The sequence below is a fragment of the Gorilla gorilla genome, chromosome 9, assembly GCF_029281585.2.
Source record: "Gorilla gorilla gorilla isolate KB3781 chromosome 9, NHGRI_mGorGor1-v2.1_pri, whole genome shotgun sequence".
Classification (NCBI taxonomy): domain Eukaryota; kingdom Metazoa; phylum Chordata; class Mammalia; order Primates; family Hominidae; genus Gorilla; species Gorilla gorilla.
The window spans coordinates 112,831,413-112,858,130 of record NC_073233.2 but is presented as its reverse complement, the minus strand read 5'-3'; the positions used below and the strand labels follow the sequence as shown (position 1 = coordinate 112,858,130).

At 37.8% G+C, this 26,718-nt stretch overlaps 1 protein-coding gene and 2 long non-coding RNA genes across 3 annotated transcripts in view; 1 reads left to right on the top strand and 2 right to left on the bottom strand.

Annotated features, from left to right (window-relative positions):
* On the top strand, window positions 1–26,718 carry LOC101139367 (caspase-4). Its single transcript, XM_019037421.3, has 9 exons — window positions 1–1,071; window positions 14,558–14,812; window positions 17,554–17,663; window positions 18,461–18,634; window positions 19,788–20,022; window positions 20,909–21,052; window positions 22,393–22,502; window positions 24,741–24,844; window positions 26,611–26,718. The coding sequence occupies exons 1-8, from the start codon at window positions 1,065–1,067 to the stop codon at window positions 24,837–24,839; spliced, it is 1,134 nt and encodes a 377-aa protein (XP_018892966.1). The 5' UTR covers window positions 1–1,064; the 3' UTR covers window positions 24,840–24,844; window positions 26,611–26,718.
* Window positions 21,015–22,480, bottom strand: LOC129525580 (uncharacterized). The gene is made up of 3 exons (XR_008669975.2): window positions 22,375–22,480; window positions 22,001–22,097; window positions 21,015–21,437 (listed from the first exon to the last, which is right to left on the bottom strand). It is a non-coding gene; the product is annotated as an uncharacterized lncRNA (long non-coding RNA).
* The window catches only part of LOC129525581 (uncharacterized), a 529,016-nt gene continuing 526,655 nt past the window's right edge, over window positions 24,358–26,718 (bottom strand). Inside the window, exon 4 of the long non-coding RNA XR_010129190.1 lies at window positions 24,358–24,467. This is a non-coding gene — a long non-coding RNA (uncharacterized lncRNA). The remainder of the gene's footprint in view (window positions 24,468–26,718) is intronic.

Below are 26,718 nucleotides of genomic sequence, written 5' to 3'. Positions count from 1 at the left end.
GTCTGGCTATCCCTTAGCAGAGATGGTGCACTGGGCTGGGGGAATCCCCCTTGTCTGGATCGCTGATACTCTTCAGAGCCAGCAGGCAGGAAAGATTAAGTTGGCTGAACCTGAGACCGCAGCTGCCCCTCTCCGCAGGTGCTCTGTCCCAGGGAAATGAGAGCTCTGTCTGTAAACTCTAGCTGGAGTTGCTGGAGTTCCTGCAAGCATTTCTTGCCGGGAGAGGAGGGATGGATCCCAGTCCCACCTAAAGAAGCAGTCTGGCCATGATCTGCCACAGCGGCTGTGCTGCACTGTGAAGACTGCTGCCCAGTCCAATCTGCCCAGCCTCCCTAGCACTGGTAGGGAAAAACCGCTGACTAGAGCTGCAGTAATGGCAGTCGCCCCTCCCCTGGGGAACTCGGTCATCTCTGGCGTACTCCAGGCTGCTATGCTGGCTAGTGGGGATTCTAATCCAGCGGATCTAAACTTGCAGGCTTCTGTGAGAATGGACCTGCTGCAAGGCCATTTTGCTCCCTGGCTTCAGCCCCCTTTCCATGGGAGTGGACGGGACTCCTGCCTCACTAGAGTTCCGGGAGCTGCTGGACTATGTAAAAACTCCTGCAGCTCAGTGCCTGCCCAAAAAGCTGGAAATATGAACTATTGGGTTAATTCTTATCAGGAAATGAAAAAGAGTTGTTAGATTAAACTTCTTCAGTCATTGTAGTTCTTTGTAATCAGAGAAAGAAAAACTGAGAGATCAGGAAAAGAAGAGACAGATGGATAGAAGAAGTTGCGGTGGCCACAGGAAACAAGAAAAGAAACAAGCTGAGGTGTCAACCCACAGGATAATATTTTGTCATTTTCATTTTTTCCCCCAAGTCAGAAACTAAATTCCAGTAATTGGATGCCAATTTGCTGATGACAAGGCACTTCCTGATAATGAGTCTGGAATTCTGAGCAGCAGTTTCACAATCTGTAATTACACGTTTCCGCCCTTTGCAATAAGGAAATACATAGTTTACTTTCATTTTTGAGTCTGAGGCTCTTTCCAACGCTGTAAAAAAGGACAGAGGCTGTTCCCTATGGCAGGTGAGTCCTTTTCTGACTAGGAGCTTGGGAGTAGGAACTTAGAAAACACTTGATTTATTGCTCTGAAATAAACACAAGAAAGGAAGTGAGCCGATAGCACACATGCTGAATTCCTTTTCTTACTGACTGTGTGTAGTTTGAATCATGGGACCTGGTGTTAGAGATATTGACGGAGGTCATATGTTTTCTAGATGTCTTTGAGCCAGAAAGAAGTTAATTCCTTTCTTTCAGCTTCTGGTAATCAAAGGGAGGGTAAAGAAAGCCAGAGGAAGTTATTTGTGTGAGACAATTCTAGAAGTTTCGAAATGCACTCTGAAATCTTTCTTTTGATTCCAAATTAATTGCCCAGATCACAAACCTTTTTCCCAGAATCAGATCTGAGAGCCTCTGAATTGTTATCTTCTTTGACATCTCTTACTGTGAATTACATTCTTGGTCTGTTTAAAGTGATTCAATTTTTTCCTCTTTCTCATTGGTCCTGATACTGACTACTTTAATATAATATTTCATGGGTTAATATCACAGTTGTTTTGTTTTGCTGTTGTTATTGTTTTTAACTGGTATCCTTCCCTCCAGGACTTAACTCTCCAATCCATTCTGCACACAACTTTTAGGTCATCTGTCTTATACACAGAAGCTGAAAAAGCCTAAGGGATAGAGTTACTTAGGCAGCTAGTATTCCAGCAGGTCATAACGCTTCTTTGGCTTCATTCTCCTCACAGGAAAAGGAAGAAACTGGACTAGATCAGTGAATTCTAAACCTTATAACATAGCACAGCAATCTGTAGTCATATAAAAAAAGTCAGATGACTACCCCCTTCCTCACCGCGAATAGCTCAATCTTAAATACCCTGCAGGCATTTATTACCTTTGAAGATCGTCACATAATTCTTATGAAACTGACTTGACATAGGTTTGTTCTATTAGGAAAGTTGACCAGTTAGTTAACACTCTCTGCTTATCTGCTAGTGATCTATTAATGTAATTAACTTTGCTCAGGGACATACAGTGGCTCCCTATTGCCTTTTCTTTTTTTTAATATCTGAACTTTCAGACAATTTTTTCTACCTTTTGAAACGTGTATCCAGTTTTTCCATTAATCTTTGTAAAGCATGATTTCAACTTCATAAAAAAAATACTGTATTTACTTCACTCATATTACCTTGTTGTTGTTTCTTTACTCCTTTGATTCTCCCTATAGAACAATTCTCTCCGGGGTTTATGTCTAACTTCACAACATTTAACTTAAGCTCTGGAATCAAGGGATCATTAGATAAAGATAGGGTAAATTGAAAGCCACTAGTCAAAAACAAGTCGTGGTTTGATAATTATAAACAACCAAATGTAGACAGCTATTATTACCTTAAACTCTTGAGGAATTGTATCCTGTAATGTGTTTAAGCATTACATCACTTTGCCTGGAACCAAAACTGTGGTCCTGATAAGTTTTTTCCTCTAATTGATTCCTGCCATTTTTATTATCACTGCAGCTTTCATTCAGTGATTATTATAATAACAAAAAATAATCTATAGTAACCATTTCTTTAAAAAATACTTACCATATGATAGCTATTTCACGCACTCTCTCTGATTTAATATTTAACATCAATCAATACAGTTGTGCTATTATTTCCATATTGTAGTTGAAGGGGATACTTAGAGAATGCCTTCAAAATATGCTTTAGGTCAAAAGTCTGTTGAGAGGAGTGGTCTCAGGTTGGCATGACTCTCAAACTCTGCCATTAATCTAACTTTCTGCAAACATCTTCAAATACTTGCCCTGTCTCTGATCACTGTCACTTCAGTCCTGGCCTCACATTTCTATTCCTTCTAAAGCCCAGCTCTCCCAGTTTTCTGGTTACATGAGACACCCTCAAGCCTTTGTGCTTCTTTCCTTACTGCTCTCTGCCAAAAGACCAGCTCCTAGTTTTCCAGGGGACAAATTCCTACCAGTCCTTCAGGTCTCAGTGCCAAGCCCTCCCTTCTCTGGACAGCTGTACCTGAGACACACTTTGCTTATGCTTTTCTTGAGCTTCTGCTAATTATTTACATTCTTATAATATTTTTCATTTTACTTATTTGCATATCTATTTTTCCACTTGACTGCAAACTTTAAAGTGTACAGACATGCTGCCCAAGTGGTACCCCCAATAACAGCAGAGTAAGTTTCAAGAATTTATGCTCATTAAATATACCTGAATGGATAGGGGAATGAACATGCCTTCCTTCTGTTGAAACATCCAACATGCAACTATCATATATTAAATGAAATCAAACTTACCTGGTTTGCTATTAAGAATTTGTAATCACCAGGTGGGTTCACCTTGCCCACTGCTTAGACAGAGCCAATTTATCAAGACAGGGGAATTGCAATGGCGTAAGAGTAATTCACGCAGATCCGGCTGTTCTGGAGAGGGAAGTGTTATTATTACTTAAATCAGTCTCCCCGAGCATTCAGAAATAAGAATGTTTAAAGATAATTTGGCAGCTAGGGGCTTGGGAAGTAGGAAGTGCTGATTACTCAGGTAGGAGATGGAATCATAGGGTGTCAAAGTGAGGTTTTCTTCCTGTGTTCTCTTCCTGGGTGTGATGGCAGAACTGGTTGGGTTAGATTACTGGTTTGGGTGGTGTCAGCTGATCCATTGAGTGCAGTGTCTGAAAAATATCTTAAGTGCTGATATTAGGTTTTATAAAGTGATATTATCCCTGGGAGCTCAATGGGGACATTCCAACTCTAGGAGCCAGAGGCTGCATGTCCCTTACATTGTAATTTTTAGTCTTGTAGCTAATTTGTTAGTCCTGCAAAGGGAGACTGGACCCCAGGCAAGAAGAGGGTCTTTTCAAGAAAAGGCTGTTATCGGTTTTGTTTCAGTCAAACCATGAACTGAATTCCTTCCCAAAGTCAGTTCGGCCTATGCCCAGGAATGAATAAGAACAGCTTAAGGGATAGAAGCAAGATAGAGTTAGTTAGGTCTTATTTCTTTCACTGTCGTAATTACCTCAGTTATAATATTGGAAAGGCAGTTTCAGTCCCTCCGTTTGGGTTTTCTAATAGCTTAATCTTAAGGTGTAGGCTATGAAGATGGGAAAAGGCTGTCAATCACTCTGGCTTCTTCCTGCTGACAGGGGACATAGTGGAAATTAGAGTGAACCCCAAGGTGAGAAGAATGTAACCACTTTGCAACTGTCTGAGCATACTCATGCAGGCCTGGCTGGGCTTCCAATGCTTGCAATGCAAAAACATTAGTACTCCCCTCTGTAGTTTTGCTATAATATTTAAGCCAACAGCCTCCTGCAAGGTAAATAACAAATCCTAGGATGAGGAGTACAATTCTCAATTTTAAAAGCAAAGATTGGAAAGCATTAATTTGGGGACTTCTAATCCACAAAGAATTTAGGATTTAGTCCAAACTGTAGAAAAAAACTCAAACAAAACTAACAACGGGTATATTATATGTTTTCTTTCGAAGGATAATTTTTCTCTCCAGACCCTATTTTTATTAAAAGTAAATTATAATAGAACTAATCTGTTTACCAAAATAAGCTTTAGTCTTACTGTACTTGGCCTGATTATTTGCATAAAGTGCAACAAGAATAATTATTTTTTATTTAGGCTGTTTTTGTTTAAATTGGCTTTGATGGAACTCTGTTCCATGAGGAATCTCAGATAAGACTTTTTAAGAGCCAATCCCAGCCATGCATTTGTACCCTTAAATACCTATGAGTTGGGTAAATTCCTCTCCTCTCAAGGTCCCAAGATAACTTGGAGCTCATGAACCTGTTAGAAAGTGATATTCTTTACTTACTACAGATCAAGAACCTTGTACAAGGACTCTGTGTAGACAAGGTATGAAGCCAGATTCCCCAAGGGGCTTTTATTGGCTCTGTAAGTCAACTTCGATTCTTTAAGGGAAGAGTGCCATTCCAGTCAAAGCCTTGGTAAAATAACCAATTTCTCCAATTGTGTCGTGTTACAAAAGAAAACAGATTTTTACTGTGCTTATGGAATTAACCATCCTGCCATAAATTGAGAATACTTACAAAGAGTTTCCAAATTCTGGAGAAATCAGGTAGAGAGAAACAAATATGCTTCAAAATTTTTTCACAGGAGTGTATTTTACCTACTTGTTAAAAGTTGCAAATATATCTAAAGAAATAAGTTATCTTGACTCTGAAAACTAAAGGATTGGTGACATTTAAGACATCAGCTCTTCATGAGAGTCCTGGAAGTTTCGTTTTTTTCCTCTATTCCAATAGCACAATTTTTAAAGTTATCTGAGACCTGCACTCAGAGTCCTATATCTGATTATAAACTGCCTTTTGAAAAGGACCAAAGCAAGACAAAATGTCTGTGGATGACAAAAGTCTGTAGACACTATTAAAGCTATAATTGACTAGGAATTTTGCTTACTTCTGTGGCATCCAACAATTTTATATAACAATTATAATTACTAATAATGTACAGTAAATTTTATCAGAATTATAGAAGTTTATATAAATACACAGACAGAAAATTCAGCACTTGTAAGATTTTTTATTTGCCAGTTGTTAACTGGACTACTGGCTTCAGAGTGGAGCCCTTGGAGGAACAGGGCCAGGAAAGCATGCATTTTTTTGCCAAGCTAAATAAGCAGGCACAGCTGAAGGCAAAGACAGATCTCCAAAATGAAGGATGCCATTTTATACTGGATCCCGGATCCCCAAAAGGAAGGAAATACTACTGGAGAAGAGAGTGCAGTGCTTCTAACCTGCATTTTACTGCAAGGCAACCTAAAGCCAATCAGCCCATTTTGAAATCAGCCCAAGCCCATGGAAGTCTCATCTCTCAGTCAGGCATGGGGATGTTTCCATATCTTCCAGGTGGCCCAGAGCATGCTTCTCTGACCCAAGTGTGCAAAGAGCCAAGTTTCCCTCCGAAAATACTATTAGCCATCCCTTAAAGTATATTTCCTACCTAGTTATTACATACCAAAGCTATCTCATAATGCAAAGTAATTTCTGATATCCCCAAAATTCAAACTGTCAGATAACACAATGCAAAACAGAACAGAACCTTTGATTTTGAGAGGGATCCATCTACTTTTAATTCCTTGGTTGTCATGAATAAAACAGAGGGTTTTTTGTTTGTTTCTTGTTGTTTGTTTTTCCCAAAATGGGGTCTGTGGTGCCTCCTCTGTTTTTCTCAAGGAGTCTCAGGCTACCAGAAGTTATCTTAGTGCCTCTCATGTGTGCATTAAGAGTGGCAAGACAAAAAATGGAGAAAAATAATTCAGTTTACTAAGAAGAAAAAACCTTTTACAGAAAAACGAAATCCAAGAAGAGAAAAACATAAAGGCCTTTTAGATGTATCCATAACTTGTTTATTCACTTTTAATTAAGCTGACTTTTAACCTTAGTGCTCTTAACAAAATCCTTTTAAATTTCGTATTACCCAACTTTAGCCATGCGGCCAACATTTCTGGCTTTTGAACTTTATCAAAAGTAACTTCCCAGGTGCTTCAAAGGTGTGGTAAGCAGTTTCTTTTTACAAGATTTAGAAATTCCCCAAGGTAGTTCAGAGAAAGGAAAATTCAAGAAAGGAAATCAGAAGCTATCCATGGGGTTGTGGGGGAACCTCATTAAATGGCAAAGTTATGCAAATAGCAAACCAGAAAGAAATCGTTCCAGAAGCCAAGAATAGAGCCTGAGCCTCTATGTCAAAAGGCAAAGTCTTAGCTACTGAGTTACAGCATCGAGCAGTTCCTATTGCTATTCCAAGAAGGAGACTAGAGAAGCCACTTTTAACCTTGCCAAGGCTTTTAACTGCTCAAGAAAAATTTTTAGGGCTGGATGGTATAAACCAAAAGGAAGTATCCACATATGGTCACAAGATTAAGCTCTTAAGAAGGCCAAACAAGACAGAGAAATTTCATACAGTATTGGTTTCAGGGACCCATTATAATTGGCCAGCCTGCTGAGCTGGCTTGAAAAGCAGGCTTATAGGGGTCCTAAACCCATGTTCTATCTTGTGATACCCCTCTTTCCATTACAGAACACTGAAAGACAAATCCTTAGCAAAAATACACCAGATTTGCTATAGGCTAAGACTAGTCTTGTAAATTCTTTTTTCTATTAATCAAAACTTTACAGAGAAACATATAGTGATGTTTACTGTTTACACAGATGGAGAAAGAGAGAGAGACCAGAAACCTAGCTGGTAAGAATTTCTTATACTTTTTGCTGGCATACCAGATTTCTGGGTGCCTTTTCTCTGCAACTTCCAGAAGAACGGAACGGCTTCTGATCAGCCTGCTCACCTCACCATAGTTGTGGGGTTCAAGCCACTTTACAAGAAAAAAATCACCATTTTCTGTTTTATGGAAACATAGGCAAGATTCTTAAAATGCAAGATGCTGCCCAACCAGCTGCATAGGGAACCATTTAACATTTTCTATCCCAGCAGAATTCACGTAACAAAACAGACACTAGTCACTTCGTTCAGCACCCAATATCAACCTGGCAAAGCTCAGACTTTTTTCTGTTCGTCCCTGTTGTCTTTGATCCACTCCAGGTGGGGAGGGAGGACCTCAGAACAGTAATTCACAATGGGGTCTCTGGGTAAGGCAAAGAGCAGATAGTCACCATGAGACAGGCCTGTTGAACTTTCTCCAGGGCTCATCGAATGTAACCAAATAAGAAGAGTCCTCTGAGTTAGGCCTGCTGGACTTCCTTCAGCAATTCCTTCTGAGATTCCCTCCACATATACAAACACACACAAAGATGAGACAGACAGAAGGCCTTCCAAATCAGATGATCCCTAAACAGGAACTCCAAGAGTATCCCTTCCAAACTATCCTCCTATTCTCTGTCTGAGAAATCTCAAAATTGTCCTGATTGAGGACAAGTCTCCTGAACCAAGACTCTTCCTACTAGTTAGAGCCAACCAAGACCCCAGTGGAGCCTAACAGATACCCCGTGGTGGAGCTACAAACAGACACCCTGCAATGGGGCTACAGACACCCCGCATTGGGGCTACAGACACCCCATCATAGAGCTACAGACAAGTCAAGAGAAGGAAGGAGGCATTAGCAGTGCCTAGTATATTCACCAATCCTAACACCCTGCAATGGGGCTACAGACAGACACCCCATTATGGGGCCACAGAACCAGCCAGGAGAAGGAAGGAGGCATTGGCAGCACCTAGGATACTCACCAATCCAGACACCCTTCAATGCAGCTACAGATGGAAACCTGTGATAGGGCCACAGTTAGAGGACATCTCTCCAGGATTATTTCTCCATTGCAATTAAATGCATGCACATTGGGTTGGCAGTGCCTGCCAGTGGAGAGAGTACCAGAGCCAGCCCCCAGTCCAAGAGAACTAGGCGGCCACTTGGGCTAGCTTCTGGATCCATCGCTGGAGGGGGGGCACCAAACCACAAGCAGGTAGCCACAAAGGCTTTCCCAGTCTGATTTCATTCATTGTTGTAATTTCCTCAGTTATAATTTTGCAAAGGTGGTTTCATATGCCTTAAGAGTTGAGCCACACTTAAGTTTTATTCATTTGTTCCTACATGGACTTGACTACTGATTCAGTAAATAATTAGTAAATATTCAGTAAATAATTAGTAAAAAGAATGCCAAAAATAGTGCAGATGTAGTTCATGGCCCCTGTCCTCACAGAGCATAAATTCTAACAGTGGATAGAGATAAGTAGGCTGGGAATCACAATTAAATGGAAAAATAAAAAAAAAGGCTGGATGTGGTGGCTCAGGCCTGTAATCCAATAGCAGCAGTTTGGGAGACCAAGATGGGTGGATCACCTGAGGTCAGGAGTTCGAGATCAGCCTGGCCAACATGGTGAATCCCCATCTCTACTAAAAATACAAAAATTAGCCAGGCATGGTTGTGTGCACCTGTAGTCCTAGCTACTCAGAAGGCTGAGGCAGGAGAATCACTTGAATCCGGGAGGCAGAGATTGCAGTGAGCCAAGATAGCACCACTGCACTTCAGCCTGGGTGACAGAGTGAGACTCTGTCTCACAAAAATATATAAATACATAAATAAATAAATGGAAAAAAATATGCTACTCTAAGGAGATACAAGGTGCCCTGGGAGCATATACCTCTGACGCTGTCTCCTCTGGAAGAATCAGAGAGGATTCCCTTAAGAAAATACCATCTAATCTGATACTTGAAGGATAGACAGATAGACAGAGAACAGTTCAAAAACCAGAAGAAATTAGAAGCGGGGTTGCTGAAACTATACAGATCCCTAAGTAGAGACTTGATTCCCTGAGAAAGGTGCCATCTAATCTGAGACTTGAAGGTTAGACAGACAGCAGTAGGAAAACAAGAATGAATGAGAAGGTAGGGGCTGGAAATACAGAGACCCCTAAATAGAATCTTTCTAGAAATAAATGAAGGCAGAACGTTTTGAATGTAATGAGCAAGGTGGGAACAGTATCAGAAAATGAGTGAATGAGAAGGCCTAGATTAGAATAGGCTGAAAGTTTTCATGGTCAAATCTAGATATTGGAACACTCTTCGTTGCAAAGAGTAGAATAGAAGGGACGGAGAGTAGATTGATAAAGTTCTTATGAATTTATTTCTTAAGAAAGAAAGGATGTTGGCCTGAATAGAAGTAATGAACAATTAGAATTGAGAGAAGTGGTCAGATTCTGAAAATGTTTAGCAAATAAAATTGATGCAATGTGAATTAAGAAGGGAAATAAGATATAGAGAAGGCCAAAGAGGTTGAATATCACCAGGTTTTGCGGCTTTTTTGTACTTGGAGTATAGGTATTATTTACTAGTATATGGAAAACAGAATGAAGGATGGAAATGAAAAAATGAACAGTTCATCTTTGTAAGTTGAGTTAAATGAGCTTGTGAGATGTAGTTGAGATATCTCATTGTCTATTGAATGTATAGGTTTCAATACCAACATCCAAATCTAGGCTGAATCTATAAATTTGAGAATGATTTATTTATTCTTTTAAGCATATAATGGATGCCATCAGAATGTGTAGATTATACCTCAGGCCATACTTTTAATTTACTTATTTATTTATTTGACAAATAAACATTGTACATATTTTCTATGTACAACCTTCTGCTTTTATGAGTTTAACCTGTTTAGAGTCTATGTATAAGTGAGATAATGTGATATTTTGTGTTTTGGTGCCTGGCCTGACTTATTTTACTTAATATAATGTTCTTCATGTTCATCAATATTGTCAGAAACGATAGGATTTACTTCCATTTAAAAGCTGAATAGTGTTGCATTGTGTATATAATCCACATTTTCTTCATCTATTAATCTGTCCGCAGACATTTAGGTTGATTTTATATCTTGGCTATTGTGAATAATGCTGCAATGGAAATAGAAGTTCAGATATCTCCTCGAGACACTGATTTTCCAATTTTTGATATATACTTAATAGTGGGATTGCTTGATCATATCTTTAGCTCTATTTTTAACTTTCAGAGGTGTCTCCATATAGGTTTCCATAAAGACCATGCTAATTTACTTTTTTTTTTTTTTTTTTTTGAGACAGAGTCTCACTGTGTTGCCTAGGCTGGAGGGCAGTCATGGAATCTAGGCTCACTGCAACCTCCGCCTCTAGGGTTCCAGCAATTCTACTGCCTCTGCCTCATGAGTAGCTAAGATTACAGGCGCCCACCACCACGCTTGGCTAATTTTTGTATTTTTACTAGAAGCAGGGTTTTACCATGTTGCCCAGCCTGGTCTAGAACTACTGACCTCAGGTGATCTGCCCGCCTTAACCTCACAAAGTGCTGGGATTACAGTCGTGAGCCACTGCGCAGGGCCTAATTTACATTTTACCAACAGTGTACAAGAGTTTCTTTTTTTCTACATCCTCTCCACCATTTGTTATCTTTTGTCTTTTTGGTAATAGCCATTCCAACAGGTGCAAAGTGATATTTCATTGTGACTTCAATTTCCCTGGTGGCTAGAGAGGTTGATCATTTTTCATATACATATTCTCTGTATGTCTTCTTTTGAAAAATGTTTATTCTGGTCCTTTGCTTATTTCTAAATCAGTTTATTTTCTTTCTATTGAATTGTTTGTGTTCTTTGTATTTTGCATATTAATTCTTTATCAGATGTATGGTTTGCAAATCTTCTCTACCATACTGTTGATTATCTCTTTAATCTTTTGATTGTTTCTTTGACTGTGTAAAAGCTTTTTAGTTTGATGTAATTTCATTTGCATATTTTAGCTTTTGTTTCCTGTCCTTTTGTGTCATATCCAAAAATCATTGTTTAGACCAATGTTATGAAGCTATTCCCCTCTGTTTTCTTCTAGTAGTTTCACAGTTTTGGTTCTTACATTTACATATTTAACTCATTTTGAGTTTATTTTTGTATATGTTTAGAGATTTTTATTCTCCTGCATGTGGTTTTACAATTTTCCCAATACCATTTATTGAAGAATTTGTTCTTTCCCAATTGTGTGTTCATGAAACCTTTGTTGAAAAGTCAAATTAATGTAAATAATTGGGTTTATTTCTGGGTTTTCTGTCCTGTTTATTTGCTCTCTGTTTCTATTTTTATGCAACTATTGTGCTATTTTGATGACTATAGTACTTTGTAGTCTATTTTGAACTCAGATAGTGCAATGCCTGCAGCTTTGTTCCCTTTACTCAAAATTGCTTTGCCTATTCAGGGTTTTTTTTTTTTGTGATTCCATATAAATTTTAGGATTTGTTTCTATTTTTGTAAAAGCTGCCATTAGAATTTTGATAGGAATTGCATTGTATCTTTAGATTTCTTTGGGTATTAAGGACATTTTAATAATAGTAATTTTCCAGTCCATCAACTCAAAATACATTTCTACTTATTTTTGTCTTCTTCAATTTTCTCTATCAATATTTTATAGTTTTGAGATTTGTTATTATTGTTGTTATTTTTGAGACAGGATCTCGTTCTGTAGCCAAGACTGGAGTATAGTGTCACAATTATAGCTCACTATAATCTCAAATTCCTGGGCTTAAGCAATTCTCCTACCTCAGACTTCCAAGAAGCAAGGACTATAGACACATGCTACTATGGCCAGCCAACTTTTTAAATGTTTTGTAGAGACATAGTCTCACCATGTTGATCAGGTTGAAGTTTTATACTTTTACATGTACTTGTTTTTTACCTACTTGGTTAAATTGATTTCTAAGTGTTTTTGTAGCAATTTTAAATGGAAATTTATTTATTTTTTAAAGATGGTTTATTGTTATACAGAAACACTACAGATTTTTGTATGTTGATTTTTTTTATCCTGCAATTTTCTTGAATCTGTTTATTTGTTCTGAAAGATTTTTGGTGGATCCTTTAGGGTTTTCGTATATAAGACCATTTCATCTTTAAACAGGCACAATTAAACTTCTTCCTTTCCAATTTTGATGCCTTTTATTTCTTTTTGTTGTCGAATTGCTCTGGCCAGAACTACATTGAATGGAAGTGGTAAATGTGAATATCTTTGTCTTCTTCCTGATCTTAGAGAAAGGGTTTTCAACTTTTCACCATTGAGTATGATGTTAGCTGTGTGTTTGTCATATGTGACTTTTTTTGTTAAAAACTCTTCAATTTCATTGCTTATTATATTTCTTCACATATCATTTATTCAGTCAACACTATATTAGTTTGCTGAGCACACAAATAAATAAAACAGAAGCCCAGAAGTCAGGTAGTTTGGATATCCCACACACTAATCTGTGTACTGTTTGCAAATCACACTGTGTTACAACATCTGTACCTGATGTTGCAAGACTAATATTTTTGCTACCTCTTCTCAGAAGCCTTTGTGATCTCACCTGTTGGAATGCACTAATATTTTCTGAGCCCCTTAAATATCTTGTCTACATTCTTTTAAGAAGCTCTTCACCAACTGTCAGGCAATGTAGTTTGATGAATTAAGAATGGGGGCTCTGGATTCTGAACCCCTAGATTTCAATTCTTGTTCCCAGTTACTATATACTCGGTGTTCTTTTACATTATTTGAGTCAATTACTTATTACCTTCCATTTTCCATATAAGAGAGGTTAATATATGTTTTATATGGAATTTTTGTGAAATTTCAGTAATGCACTTGGCATGATGAGGGTTCAATGAATATTAACTATTTTAACTGAACCATATCATGATTAACTATATAGACTATGGTGAAAAAAACAAGATTTGAATCCTAATTCATGTGATGTGACACAAGTTATTATTTAAATGGTGAATATAAAATAGGGAATATAATAACTACCCCACTGGCTTATTGTGAGGGTCCAGTATATTAACATTTGTAAAACCTTTGGTACAGTGATATGTAAATAATAATGATGATTATAATAATGATTTAAATTGTTTTATATGCATCCATTTTTTATTTATAATAAGTACATGGGAGATATTACCCTTTATTAAGTTAATTTATATTATGTAACTTTTTTCCTGGTTTGTAACGTCTAATGTTTTTCTCATAATAGCTGCCCAATAAGCACGTATGAAAATATTAATTCAAGATAACCCAGACAATGAGGCTGGTGCTTCTGTGCCAAAGCTTTTGTGCAATGTCCTGACATGATTTCTTTAGATGTCATTTTGTGTCAACACTATCCTTACATCTACATGGATTGTATAATTATCTTTGTAGCATTGATTGGGAATTGATAAGATATCCAGCATTTCTGTGTACAATCTGCCGAAATCATATCTGTTGTATTGAAACAAAGGATGTATTACTTTGGTATCTATATTTCCTTATAAATATTCAAATTACTCTAAGGAGTAATACATTAACATGGTGTCAAATTAAACTAATCCACCACACTGGAAGATTAGTAATCAGGTTACTTTCAATTTTAAATTTTCATTGAGAACAAGATTTGAAAGAATTATAAATATGGATGCACTCATCCATTTATTCTTTAATTTATGTATTTAGCAAGCATATTAAGTACTTTTAAACATTTTGAATACAAAGATGTGGGTATAGGATGTAGGTTAAAAAAATGCAAATTCAAAGATATAGTTCTTTCACCAAGAAAACTAAATACAGAAAAGAGTAAAAATCATATAGGAAGTAAAAATCTAGTAGGAAGAATTTATATTCTAGACAAGAGCATTGACTTTCCCGGGAATATATGTTTTAGGCAGATCATTATCACTATGGGCCGTGAACCAGTAAAAGAGAAAAATGAATACAGTGCATGACCAGGAAGTTAGCATTAGGTCCAATGCCACAGAAGGAAGATGAGAAGCTAAAAGAAAAGAAAAGAAAAAAGAACAAAAAAGAAAATAAAAAGTATTAAGTGGCAATAAATTGTTAAACAACCTGGTAGGAATTTGATGAATGACAGAACTCTATAGGTACAAGAAGACAGATGGTGAAGTAGGACATACTTTCAGAAGTATTTCACATTATAGAACTATATCTAAAGTGACGGTGAAACTCTTTAAGCTGTGCCCATAGTTAAAGGAATCTTTCTACTTCTAACAGAAGGCAACCACAGAAAAAAGCCACTTAAAATGTTGGAATCCCTGGGCAAAGATTTCCTCACTGGTGTTTTGGATAACTTGGTGGAACAAAATGTACTGAACTGGAAGGAAGAGGAAAAAAAGAAATATTATGATGCTAAAACTGAAGACAAAGTTCGGGTCATGGCAGACTCTATCCAAGAGAAGCAACGTATGGCAGGACAAATGCTTCTTCAAACCTTTTTTAACATAGACCAAATATCCCCCAATAAAAAAGGTAAGACTGGATTTTTTACAATGAATGTCTCAATTTTCCCTAAATCTGTTTAACTCCAAGGCCTAAGCAGTGTCTTCTGTGATTCCCCTATCTTTCCCTTCCTAAACTATCATTTTCACTAAACCTATCTTTGTCCTTTTAGAGACCACTTCCCTTTTGTGGGGTGGAATCCAGTTTACAATAAGCTAAAAGGCTGAGTCCTTGTGTTCAGACTGTGTACAAAAATAGTTATTAGTTCACACCTTGTAGTAAGGGACACATAGAACTAAACCTAGATTCTGTCACCTGTGACCTATGTGACATCCTGTAAGTTGCTTAACTTCCCTAGATCCTTAGTTATTAGTCTTACCATCTGTGAAATGAAGACAATTCCAGTACTTTCTCATAAGATCGTCTAAGCCTAGAAACATTATAATGACAGGCACCACACGCCAACAACTCCCAAGATATTAGCTCTCATCCGGAACTCTCTCCTCTGAACTCCAGGATCATTTAGCTCTAGCAACATATTCAACAGGTCTACTTGAGTGTTTTGCTGGCATCACAATACAAATACAGCTAAAATATACACTTTGTTCCCCAGAACAAAACTGTTGCATTTTTATTCCCTTTTCATCTCAGTAGACAGAAACAACATCTACCAAGTTTCTCCCACCAGAATGCAACTGGTTTCTTCACCAATTAATAACAGTAATCAGTAGTTTTCTTGGCACATAGCAGATGCCTAAATAATGTAGGATGAGTAAATAAATAAAGTATATGCATTCAATAAATACTAGTTTTCATAATTATTATGTGGATGCTATGAACTAGACTTTTCCAGTGCTTACTTACTTCTGCGAATTACAAAATATGATAAGGAGAATCTCCATAAAATGTATAAAATTTTAAAACTTCTTTTCGGAACTTTTGACCCAGATTGAATTACGTATTATTAAAGGTTAAATATTCTCATATTAAAGTTCACCAGAGACAGACTCAATACCCCCCAGAATTTAAGCTGAAATCTTGAGCCATGAAGTATTACAGATTACCAATAATGATAAATAGTGATAAACAAAAGGAAATATAAATTGTTGAGACCTCACTATATCAAATGAGCTTTTTCAATCAGCACTCCTCTAGTAAGAAGGGGTGTTCCTACCAACAGGGAGCACATGATAGTATGATAGTTGTCCAAGATTATAAGAAGGTAGCATTCTCATTAATATTTAAACTGGTCCCTTTGCAGGTTTTTAGTTTTTTCTCAAACCTGGATGGCATGGAAACAATCTCCATTTTCAAAAAGTCAGTGATAGTGCAACTAATGGGAATTAGAATAGAAGTAATAGAGGCTTCAGAATGGTTTTAGCAAACCCAGATATCACAATGAGCATTCAATTCTAAACTGAAGTAACCTATCTGATTAGCAGAGGCTGTGGCAGGAATAAGGCAGCTGCAACCCCTCACAGGAGGGGTCTAGTGTCTCCCTGGGCTCTATCTGCAGTTGGAGTCTCCAGAGCGATCCCAGGAAACTTTAGGTACACTGCCAGTGTACCTAGAGTGTATCCAGCTCTCTTTGGGCAGCAGTCTGCAGTATAATATGTACTATCTTCTAATGAAATGATTTGCTTTCATGCTAATTTTATTATTGGATGTAAGATAGAAATTCTATCTAATTTCTAATTTTACCTGCAAACACTGTATCTCACACACACACATAATGATCATTAGGAGATGACTAAGTTATGAAGTTCTCTAAACCTGTAAGTGAAGTGGAAACAGGAAACTTTGGATTAGAAAACATACCCTCTGACCAGGGAATATCCAGGATCCAGCATGTCTTCACATTGGCAGAATTTTCTGAAATGGGACCGAAGGTCATATATCACTGTGTAATCTATGAAAAGAGATGCTCAGAAGGTTTGATATTCATACACACTCTTACAACTTGTTACATCTCCAGAGCTCAGACTGACTGGCTTTACAAATAGCTGGCTTTACAATCTGCACAGGGATAAGTGAAGTTCATTTCTTCTAGAATCATTAAAAATTAACACTAAAGTTGCTAAAAAAATAATGCCTTGAAAGTACAAGATTCAATATTCTGTGCTTTGGTGTATGTATGTATTTATCTGTATGTGTAGTGGGGATTAGGATGGGACGATTACTCCAAAATAGGATTTTGTTCCATCCTGTATGGGATAACTATTAAGCATTTGGCTTGTGGCTAAAAATACATGTTAAAATAATACTTTTTGTATGTTATGTTAAATAAATGTTATTAGAATTAATTTTACCTGTTTAATTTTACTTTTTACATGTGATAGTAGAAATTAAATATTGGACATGGAACACACATTAAATTTGTAGTAGATAGTGTTCTGACAACTATTTACTCAGTATACTCTTGCACAGACACAATAGAAAGTCCACACAGATAAATGAGTATCCTGGAGTAAAACCTTTGGAAAAATCAAATTCTTTTGACGGTATAAAGAAAGGCCAAATTTAACCCCAACATCATTGACATGTTTTCCCCAGAATGATCAGAATATATGATTACATGTTCGGGTGGATCTGCTTTTCTATCTTTTCCAGTAACAATACATCTCCTGATGTAGAATACTAGATATGAGATACAACTAAAACCCCTATATGTGAAGAAATCTTCCCAGGACGTCTTCTCTCTCGATCTTCTTAGGTGATAAATTGGGTCACAGAGGCAGAAATCACAATTTATGTTATGCAATATCCTGCAGCTCATCCGAATATGGAGGCTGGACCACCTGAGTCAGGAGAATCTACAGATGCCCTCAAGCTTTGTCCTCATGAAGAATTCCTGAGACTATGTAAAGAAAGAGCTGAAGAGGTGCTATGCTATCTATATGAAATAGAAAAAAAAGAAGAGATATCATTGCTTTCCTTCAGTGCACCATTTCTTACAGCACTAAATGATTGGGGGTGGGGATGACAGTAACCATTTTCAATAATGCTTTTACTAAGGGAAAGATTATGTGACTTCACAACGATACCAATCCTTTCTCAATCCATGATGCAGATCATTTTATCATGAGTTGAAAGAAAATTGGTATTTCTATTGCTCCTGTATTTATTCTTGTAATTATTTGGATTTTATGGCAATTGTAGCATTAGCCATGGAATAAACATATTTGGAGGATAATATAGCTGACTTGTAATCGGTTGCACTCTACTTGAAAAGTCTAGACATGAAGGATACTTGGGAAATATAATTAAAGCTTGAAAAACATTATAAATTTATGTGTTAAAAATAGTAACAAAATAGCTATGCTTCCAAAGGCAAAGACTTTTGCTGTATTCATTTTTCACTGGAGTCAATGACAACATCTCGTTTTGTATGAAATTTGACCTGAACTTTGAATGCTAAGAAAGATTGGAGTAGGTGAAGAAGAAAAGGGAGAAGAAAAGGCATAGGAATTATCTAGTTTCCTCAAGATTCTTAATAACAATTTCAGATATGTCCGGTTCTTTCCCTGGGTTCTTGAGAGAGAGAAAGTCAGTGTCTTTTGATACAAGTTAGAGCAGAGAGCAGCTGCATGAAGACTTGAAAAAGCAACACTGATAGGCATAAGGAGGCTGAAAGGAGACTTGAGTAAATTAAATTTATTGCATCTCCATATCCTGCAGATCTATCCAATAAAGGAGAGAAACAACCGCACACGCCTGGCTCTCATCATATGCAATACAGAGTTTGACCATCTGCCTCCGAGGAATGGAGCTGACTTTGACATCACAGGGATGAAGGAGCTACTTGAGGGTCTGGACTATAGTGTAGATGTAGAAGAGAATCTGACAGCCAGGGTAAGAATCCCTCAGCCGCCACAAACACATACATATTCAAGACACATCCTTCTAATAACTACCTAGCTTCAAAGAGCTCAACAAGGTTTAACAATCTCTGGGGGTGTGTGTGTGTGTGTGTGTGTGTGTGTGTATACAAAATAAGAGTACTAGACTGGTAAATCTGTCTCTTTGGTCCTCCAAATATCCTCAATTCTGGAAAACTAGACTAAACATGATTGACACGTGTTTTCACGTTTCTTATAGAATTCCAAAATCATGTGATTGGGATGCAGCCCCGAGAATCCGCAGAAAATTGTAGAGTAATGAATGTTAAATGGCAGTATACTTATAAAACAAATATTGAATCCTAAACTTGGTGCTAAGAGCTATTCCTAACGTTGGGAATAGGTCTGTAAATGAGACAGGAAGTTCCCAGCCAGCATTCATCTAGGTTACAGTAGAGAGAAACAGTGAAATTGTAAGAAAAAAGACAACTTCAAGCACCAGGTGTGCATATGTGTGTCTACAAAACAGCGACAAGACAGCCAAAAGTAAGTAAAAAGAAAAGAAAAAGGAAATATGAGACAGAATTGTAGGGCGGGGAGCAACGTTTTTGGGTTGGTTGGAGATGGCTCTGGAAAGACATGAATGCAGCGCCTTCAAAGTAGGAGACGCCACCTGTGAAAGAGCTGAGCTGAAAATGAACCTGGCATATGAGAAGCACAAAGAGAAGACCAGTGTGACTAGAGGTTGAAGGAGAAGGAACATAGTATGAGGGTGGTGTATGGTCAGGCCAGAAGTTTGATTCTATTCTAAGCATAGTGGGATGGATTTTACAAAGAACATGGTGTGTTGCATTTATAACACATGACTCTTGCTAGGTAAGGAGATAAAAGATTGAGATGGAAAAGAAAAAGTAACATGAGTAACACATAGCAATATACAATATACTAAGAAGACAGTATGTCAGCAGGAAGAGAAAATGGGAATCCACGGCCCTATAGAGAAGGAAAAATAAAACCATTAAACAGCTGTCATGACTGAGTAAGCACTAAGTGAAGCACCACGACCCGGATGTTACATATGTTTCTTGTTTCGCTCATGGGAAATCTAGGAGTCCCCTTTAATTGTGATGCTTCTCTGACTGAAGTTAGACATTGCTCTTTTACAGGATATGGAGTCAGTGCTGAGGGCATTTGCTACCAGACCAGAGCACAAGTCCTCTGACAGCACGTTCTTGGTACTCATGTCTCATGGCATCCTGGAGGGAATCTGTGGAACTGTGCATGATGAGAAAAAACCAGATGTGCTGCTTTATGACACCATCTTCCAGATATTCAACAACCGCAACTGCCTCAGTCTGAAGGACAAACCCAAGGTCATCATTGTCCAGGCCTGCAGAGGTGGTGAGTGCTGGGACTGAACATCTAACAGTTATGAAGGTGTATGCAGAGGATTGTGATGTTTGGTTTATATTTAGGGGCAACAGTCTTAGACCCCATCCAGTGTAAATAAAGTACATTGAATTCTAAAGAAACTCTACCTAAGGGTCTGGTATAACAAGAAATTGTCTCATCAAAATTAGTGGAGAAATTTCTGTTCAATTTTATCCACAGTAAGTGGTGAAGGAGATCATCAGAATCCCTAAATCAAAGTTAAACAGAAATACTCAAACTTTGGAATGGAATCATTTTCATGATAGCTTGATTTGTAAACGTTTTGCAGACATTTTGACATTGTGTGGTTTGAGAAGAATTTCATTTGAAACTGGGGCCATTATGTAAAACAGCATCCCTTTTTCTTATAATTATTGAGGGGGAAATTAGTAAAGAGATCAGGGGACTTTAGAATGTTGCAGTGCCACTTTGCTCCAAAGATTCAATTGCCTCATGGCTGGCTGAGGATGGTGGCTCATGCCTATAATCCCAACACTTTGGGAGGCCAAGAGAAGTGGATGGCTTGAGGCCAGGAATTTGAGACCAATTGTCTCATAGCTCTTGGGAGCTATTTTTCAAAAGAAAACAGATTTTTTTTTTCTAGAAAATGGTAAATTCAAGATGATTTCACTATCAGTAGGCACATTGTTGAATGACACTGGAGAGAAAGAAAAGTGGTGTGTGTGTGTGTGTGTGTGTGTCTGTGTGTGTGTGTTTCTGTGTGTGTGTTTGTATGTGTGTGGGTCTGTATGTATGAAACTAGTAAGAATGAACATTCAGAAAGAACAAGGTGGGCAACTGTGATAGCCATTCTGTGGGAGGCACAGCAGTGTGCACAAAGTTAATGTCTCCACAGCAAACCGTGGGGAACTGTGGGTCAGAGACTCTCCAGCAACCTTGGAAGTGGCCTCTTCACAGTCATCTGAGAACCTGGAGGAAGATGCTGTTTACAAGACCCACGTGGAGAAGGACTTCATTGCTTTCTGCTCTTCAACGCCACGTATGTATCTTTCAGTGGCAGTAAGGGATTTGTGGGCCTGAGGCCATCTTTGAATGAATCTAGAAAATCAAGAATCCCTATGAAACAATGATCTGATAGAATGTTGTGTGCTCTCTGCATATTTTACATGATCTTATGTGTGCTGTGAGAACAGATTCCTAAAGCAACCTGATACATGGAAACCCATTCACCACTCACCATTTAAACAGATGATGAATTCTGTTTTTCTTATTAAGTCCATTTAACATTTTACATAGTGTTTTTATGGATTCCAGGAATGGCTTCTCTTTCTCAAATGATCAACTTCAAGTCTTCTACTCCATATTTCCCATCTGATTCTACAACGAGCAGTGCCATTGCATGCCCTGCTAGAACTGTGGATACCCTTTAAAGCAAGTAGAAAATGATAGGGTGGGGCTGATTAGGTCTAATCTCAGGGACACTGGTTAGTATTTCATGTCTAGGTAATTATCTTAAGGAGCGTACATTTAACTGTTTTTGATTTGTATATTTTTAAATCTTATTTTTTAAAACCACTTTATTGAGGTATGATTGACATACATAATGTTACATATTTAATGTATACAACTTAATGAGTTTGGAGATTTGTATGTACTCCTGAAATCATCACCACTATCTATGCCATAAACATATCTCTCTTCTCCAAAAGATTCTTACACTTCTCTGTTTATTATTATCATCATTCCGTGACTGCGTGTGAGAAGTATACTTAGCATAAAATCTACTCTCTTAACAAATTTCAAGTACATAACACAATGTTGGTTACTACTGGCACCATCCTGTACAATAGATTTTTATCACTTTTTTCAGCTTCTATCACTGAAACTTGTCATGTGTTCATCTATTTCTATTATACGGTGAAAGACAGTGTGGCATAATCTGCAAACAACTTTGGAGCCTGGTGGCAATTTTTGGTTGCTTACTCACTGTGTGAACATGGGGAAGTTCCTTCATCTTTCTGTGCTTCCATTTCTTCCTCTGTAAAGTGGGATAATTCCAGTTATTTCTCAAGCCCCTATAAAAGCTGAGAGAATGAACATGAGTTTTGTAGTAGAAAGTCAATCCCAAGAATCAAAATTTATTCAATACACAATCTCTTGCAATGCTTACAAACTGCAACTTTTGATCACCTTTTGCTAGGTTTTCTGTTTACTTTCTGTGGAAAGTGGGTAAATGTCAGGTTGTAAGTGCTTCCTACAAATCTGTAAAGATAATTCCCAAGCTATGCTTTTCTTTTTAAAAACATTCTCAAAACAAAAATATGAACAAAAACATAGTGAAAGTCATAGCCCAAAGCATACCCATCTGTATCATTATAGACAACGTGTCCTGGAGAGACAGCACAATGGGCTCTATCTTCATCACACAACTCATCACGTGCTTCCAGAAATATTCTTGGTGCTGCCACCTAGAGGAAGTATTTCGGAAGGTAAGTGTCTCTTTTCTAGTTACTCATTTATTTCTTCAGGAAGAATTTGTCATGATTCACTTTTTACTTCACAATGACAATTTTTGTCAGGGAAGTGAAAGTAGAGAGGTACCCAGTTTCTGTCATTCAGTTGTTTAAAATATGGCTAAAGAAAAGACAATTCCAATATATCCCAGCAGAAGATCAAAGTAAAATAAAATAATATCAACCATAAGCTTTATGTTATGGACCGTAAGTTCTTAAGTTTTAGAGAAGGAAAAATATTTTGAAATAATTTTTATTTCTTAATTTATTAAATTAATAAAATCTGGGTGGTCTGCTAGGTCATGGATTTCCTCCTGGTGACAGAGGGGTAAATGAGGCCTACATGACGTAATCCTATCTGGGACTCACATTTTCGTGGGAGATATGGATACTGAAAATGTGGGTTAACAAACAAATATGTGCTTACAGACTGTGATAGGATCCATAAAGACATGTGAGAGGGAACAAAAAAGAAGTCATTCTTTCAATAAAAAAGTGCAGAAGGAAAGGTTTGCTACTTCTTGCCCAACTTGGGACATTCCTTATTCCCACTACTTCCTACGTTATTTTTCTCCACAGCTCGTACATCTACCCACTCAGCAAATATTAATAGTTTATTTATGTGTCTGTTTTTTTACTTGTATTTACTCACTAACATGCAAACTTCGTGATGGCAGGGATTTGCTCAGCAATTCAACAAACCTGGCACGTAGCAGATATTCAATTAATAATTATTGAATAAATACATGCATAAATACATAGATAAATGCACCCTCTTGTTTAAAGAGAAAATGGGATTGGTATTAACACAGAATAGTATAATTATTAATAAAGTAAAAATTGTAGAGAACAGTAAAACTCCTGCGGGAAAAGAAAGATACACCTCTGGTGTTTATAGAAGAAAGCCATCCAGAACCAGCACAGTCACTCATTCCTGTAATCCCAGCACTCTGGGAGTCCGAAGGAGGGTGGAGTGGCTTGAACCCAGGAATTTGAGGCCAACCTGGGCAACATGGCAAAACCCATCTCTACAAAAAATACAAAAATTAGCCGGGCATATTGACTGGAACCTGTAATCCGAGCTACCTGAGAGCTGAGATGGGAGAATCGCTTGAGCTCAGGAAGCGGAGGTTGCAATGAGCTGAGATTTCACCACTACCCTCTAGCCTGGATGACAGAGTAAGACCCTGTCTTAAAAAAAAAAAAAAAAAGTAGTGAAAGAAGAAGGAGGAGGAGGAGAAGGAGGAGGAAATGCAGCATAAATTGAGACAGAGCTCCTGTGAATAGAGATCTGGGAAGTTAAATCTTTTAAATCTTCTTGGATAATTGGGAGTTAGACATTGTACTTTCAAGGATGTTCATAGAAAAAGGAACTAAAAATTCTGGATTTAGGGTAAGTAGACTTACCAATTAGTTGATGCAAAAAAACTACAAGATCAGCTTGGTGGTGGAGATATGAAAGTTGTTCAGTGTTTGGGTCTTAAAGATAAGATACTGGGGCTGGGCACGGTGGCTCATGCCTGTAATCCCAGCACTTTGGGAGGCAGAGGCAGGAGGATCATGAGATCAGGAGTTTGAGACCAGCCTGGACAACATAGTGAAACCACGTCTCTACTAAAAATACAAAAAACCAATTAGCTAGGCGTGGTGGTGGGCACCTGTAACCTCAGCTACTTGGGAGGCTGAGGCAGGAGAATTGCTTGAACTCTGGAGGCGGAGGTTGCAGTGAGCCAAGGTTGCACCATTGCACTCCAGCCCAGGCAACAGTGCAAGACTCCATCTCAAAAAAAAAAAAAAAAAAAAAAAAAAGAAAGAAAGATAAGATACTGGGATTAAATTCTCCTTCCATTGAGGAATCAGCCTTGGTGAGCGTTGAAAGTACAGAGTCCTTCCTTATCCGGTTTTCATGAACAGTTTTCAAGGGATAACTTATTGTCAGATCTGTAGGTCAGAAATGGAAAATAGGGGAAATGAATGTTGAAAGACCTTGGATTAGACATGATGTGTTTATTTTGATGTAAAGCGTACAGTCTGACATGGAGTGGCAATTCTAAGAGGTAGGGTACAATGTTGAGGAGTTAGAATGCCCATGGGCTTGGTTCTATGAAACCTGCAAGCTCACTTCATTCCAGGTGTTGTCTGGTACATGGTGAAAGATGCTTTCTGAGACTTGAAAAGAGTCATATCTCATCTACAGCCTATTTTCTTTTTCAGGTACAGCAATCATTTGAAACTCCAAGGGCCAAAGCTCAAATGCCCACCATAGAACGACTGTCCATGACAAGATATTTCTACCTCTTTCCTGGCAATTGAAAATGGTTAAGTATTGAGAGTTGTTGGTGGTATGTGAAATAAATAAGAGAGTGATATTGGTGGTTAAGTTCAATGACAAATGACAGCTGAGTACTTGGATGGTCAAATTGGTGTTTTTGTTGATATAGTCTGGTGATTATCTGCTACTTCTTTCCGACTTACATGCATTTGGATTCCTCCAACTCTACAATTAATCAGGCAATCAATCAGTCAATCAAGGAGGTAAGGAAAACCGCAGCAGAATGTGATAATGAAAAACCAGGGATAGTAATTATTAAAATAGAAACATGCTCATGCTTCCATTACTATTTATATTCATTTATCTCTCAGTCTTTCTCTTTTATTCCCCTTTCTTACACACACACACACACACACACACACACACACACACACACACAGACACTAAGTAGCCAAACATTGCATCAAACCCTAAACAAAACAGAGTAAACAAAGGAGCTAACTCTGTAGAAAGCAGCATTTTGATACTCTGAGTGAGGATGTCACAGCAAATACCACATTACTGACATCCAGGTACCATTACCAGATGGTACAGAATACATCCTACACTGTAGAGTTTGTGTTGATCCAGGCTCTGGTTCTCAGACTGTTCTCACAATGCAGATCACCAATCACTCAGAGTAGGCTTTTGAATCTTCAATCACAGTCCAGAAGTTCCTTCAAGCTCCCATGTAACTTTTGTTATTATTTTGACCAAAATATTATAGAATGGGTACATTGAGTCTGGACTAAATGATTACTTTCTTCACTCATAATAGCTTTATTTAACACTAGACTATAAGACTATTATCAATCGCCCTCTAAGATACATACTTAAAATTATATTTTATAGTGAAATGTATAAAGTTGTTCTCAATACTTCCAACATTTACCACATAATTTTTACTCTTGGTTTCTGACACTTCAGTCACAATATTGCATCATTTCAGCATAACAGCTTTCAGTGCCTAATCCATCCAGTGGGGCTGCATTTGGACATTGAACTGTTTGTTGACTAATATTTGCCAACACTAACTGTGCACCAGGTTTTGTTCTAGATGCTTGGAATATGCCAATTAACAACGTAAATAGATTTCTTACACTCTGAAAGCTTATATTCTAGTGAGTAGAAACAGACTCTGAAGACATAAAGTGGTAAATATATCACAGGCCAGAGAGCAAAAAAAGATAAAAGGAAAAATAAAGGAAGACAAAGGAAAACACAGAATGATGGATGCTGTACTCCTATAGATATTTCACTCAAAAGCTTTTCTTGAAATAATGAAATCAGAACAAAGAATGGACAGAGTTTGGGAGTGAATAATGTGGTTCTTATGCAGGAAAAGTGTCCCAGTACAGAATACAGCCAGTGCAAATGCCCTGCAGTAGAAATGCACTAAACATGTTTAAAGAACTGCAATGAGACAGTGTGACCAAAAGAGAACGTGAGTGGAGAAAATGGCAGAGACAAATTAGGAGAAGCAGTGAGAAGCCAGATCGCGTGGTTCTATGTTATCACACGGTAAACCTTTAAAAATTATTATCTGAGCGAGACAGGAAGCCTTTCTAGTGCTTTAGAAAAAAGAAGTAATATGCTTTAAATTAGGTTTTACAAAGATCACATTTTGGTGAATAGACTGAGATGTCACAGATGGAAGTCAAGGGAAGTGGCAAGAGCACATGGAAGAGGATGCAAGAAGAATCATGATGAGGGATGGGATGAAGGCAGCAAGGGGTAACCATCTTGACCTTCTGCTTTTTCTCTCCCCTGCAGGAAGCCACAAGCAGCCCATTCCTCCTTTATCAACTTCAAGGAGCACCTTCATTAGTACAGCTTGCATATTTAACATTTTGTATTTCAATAAAAGTGAAGACAAACGAA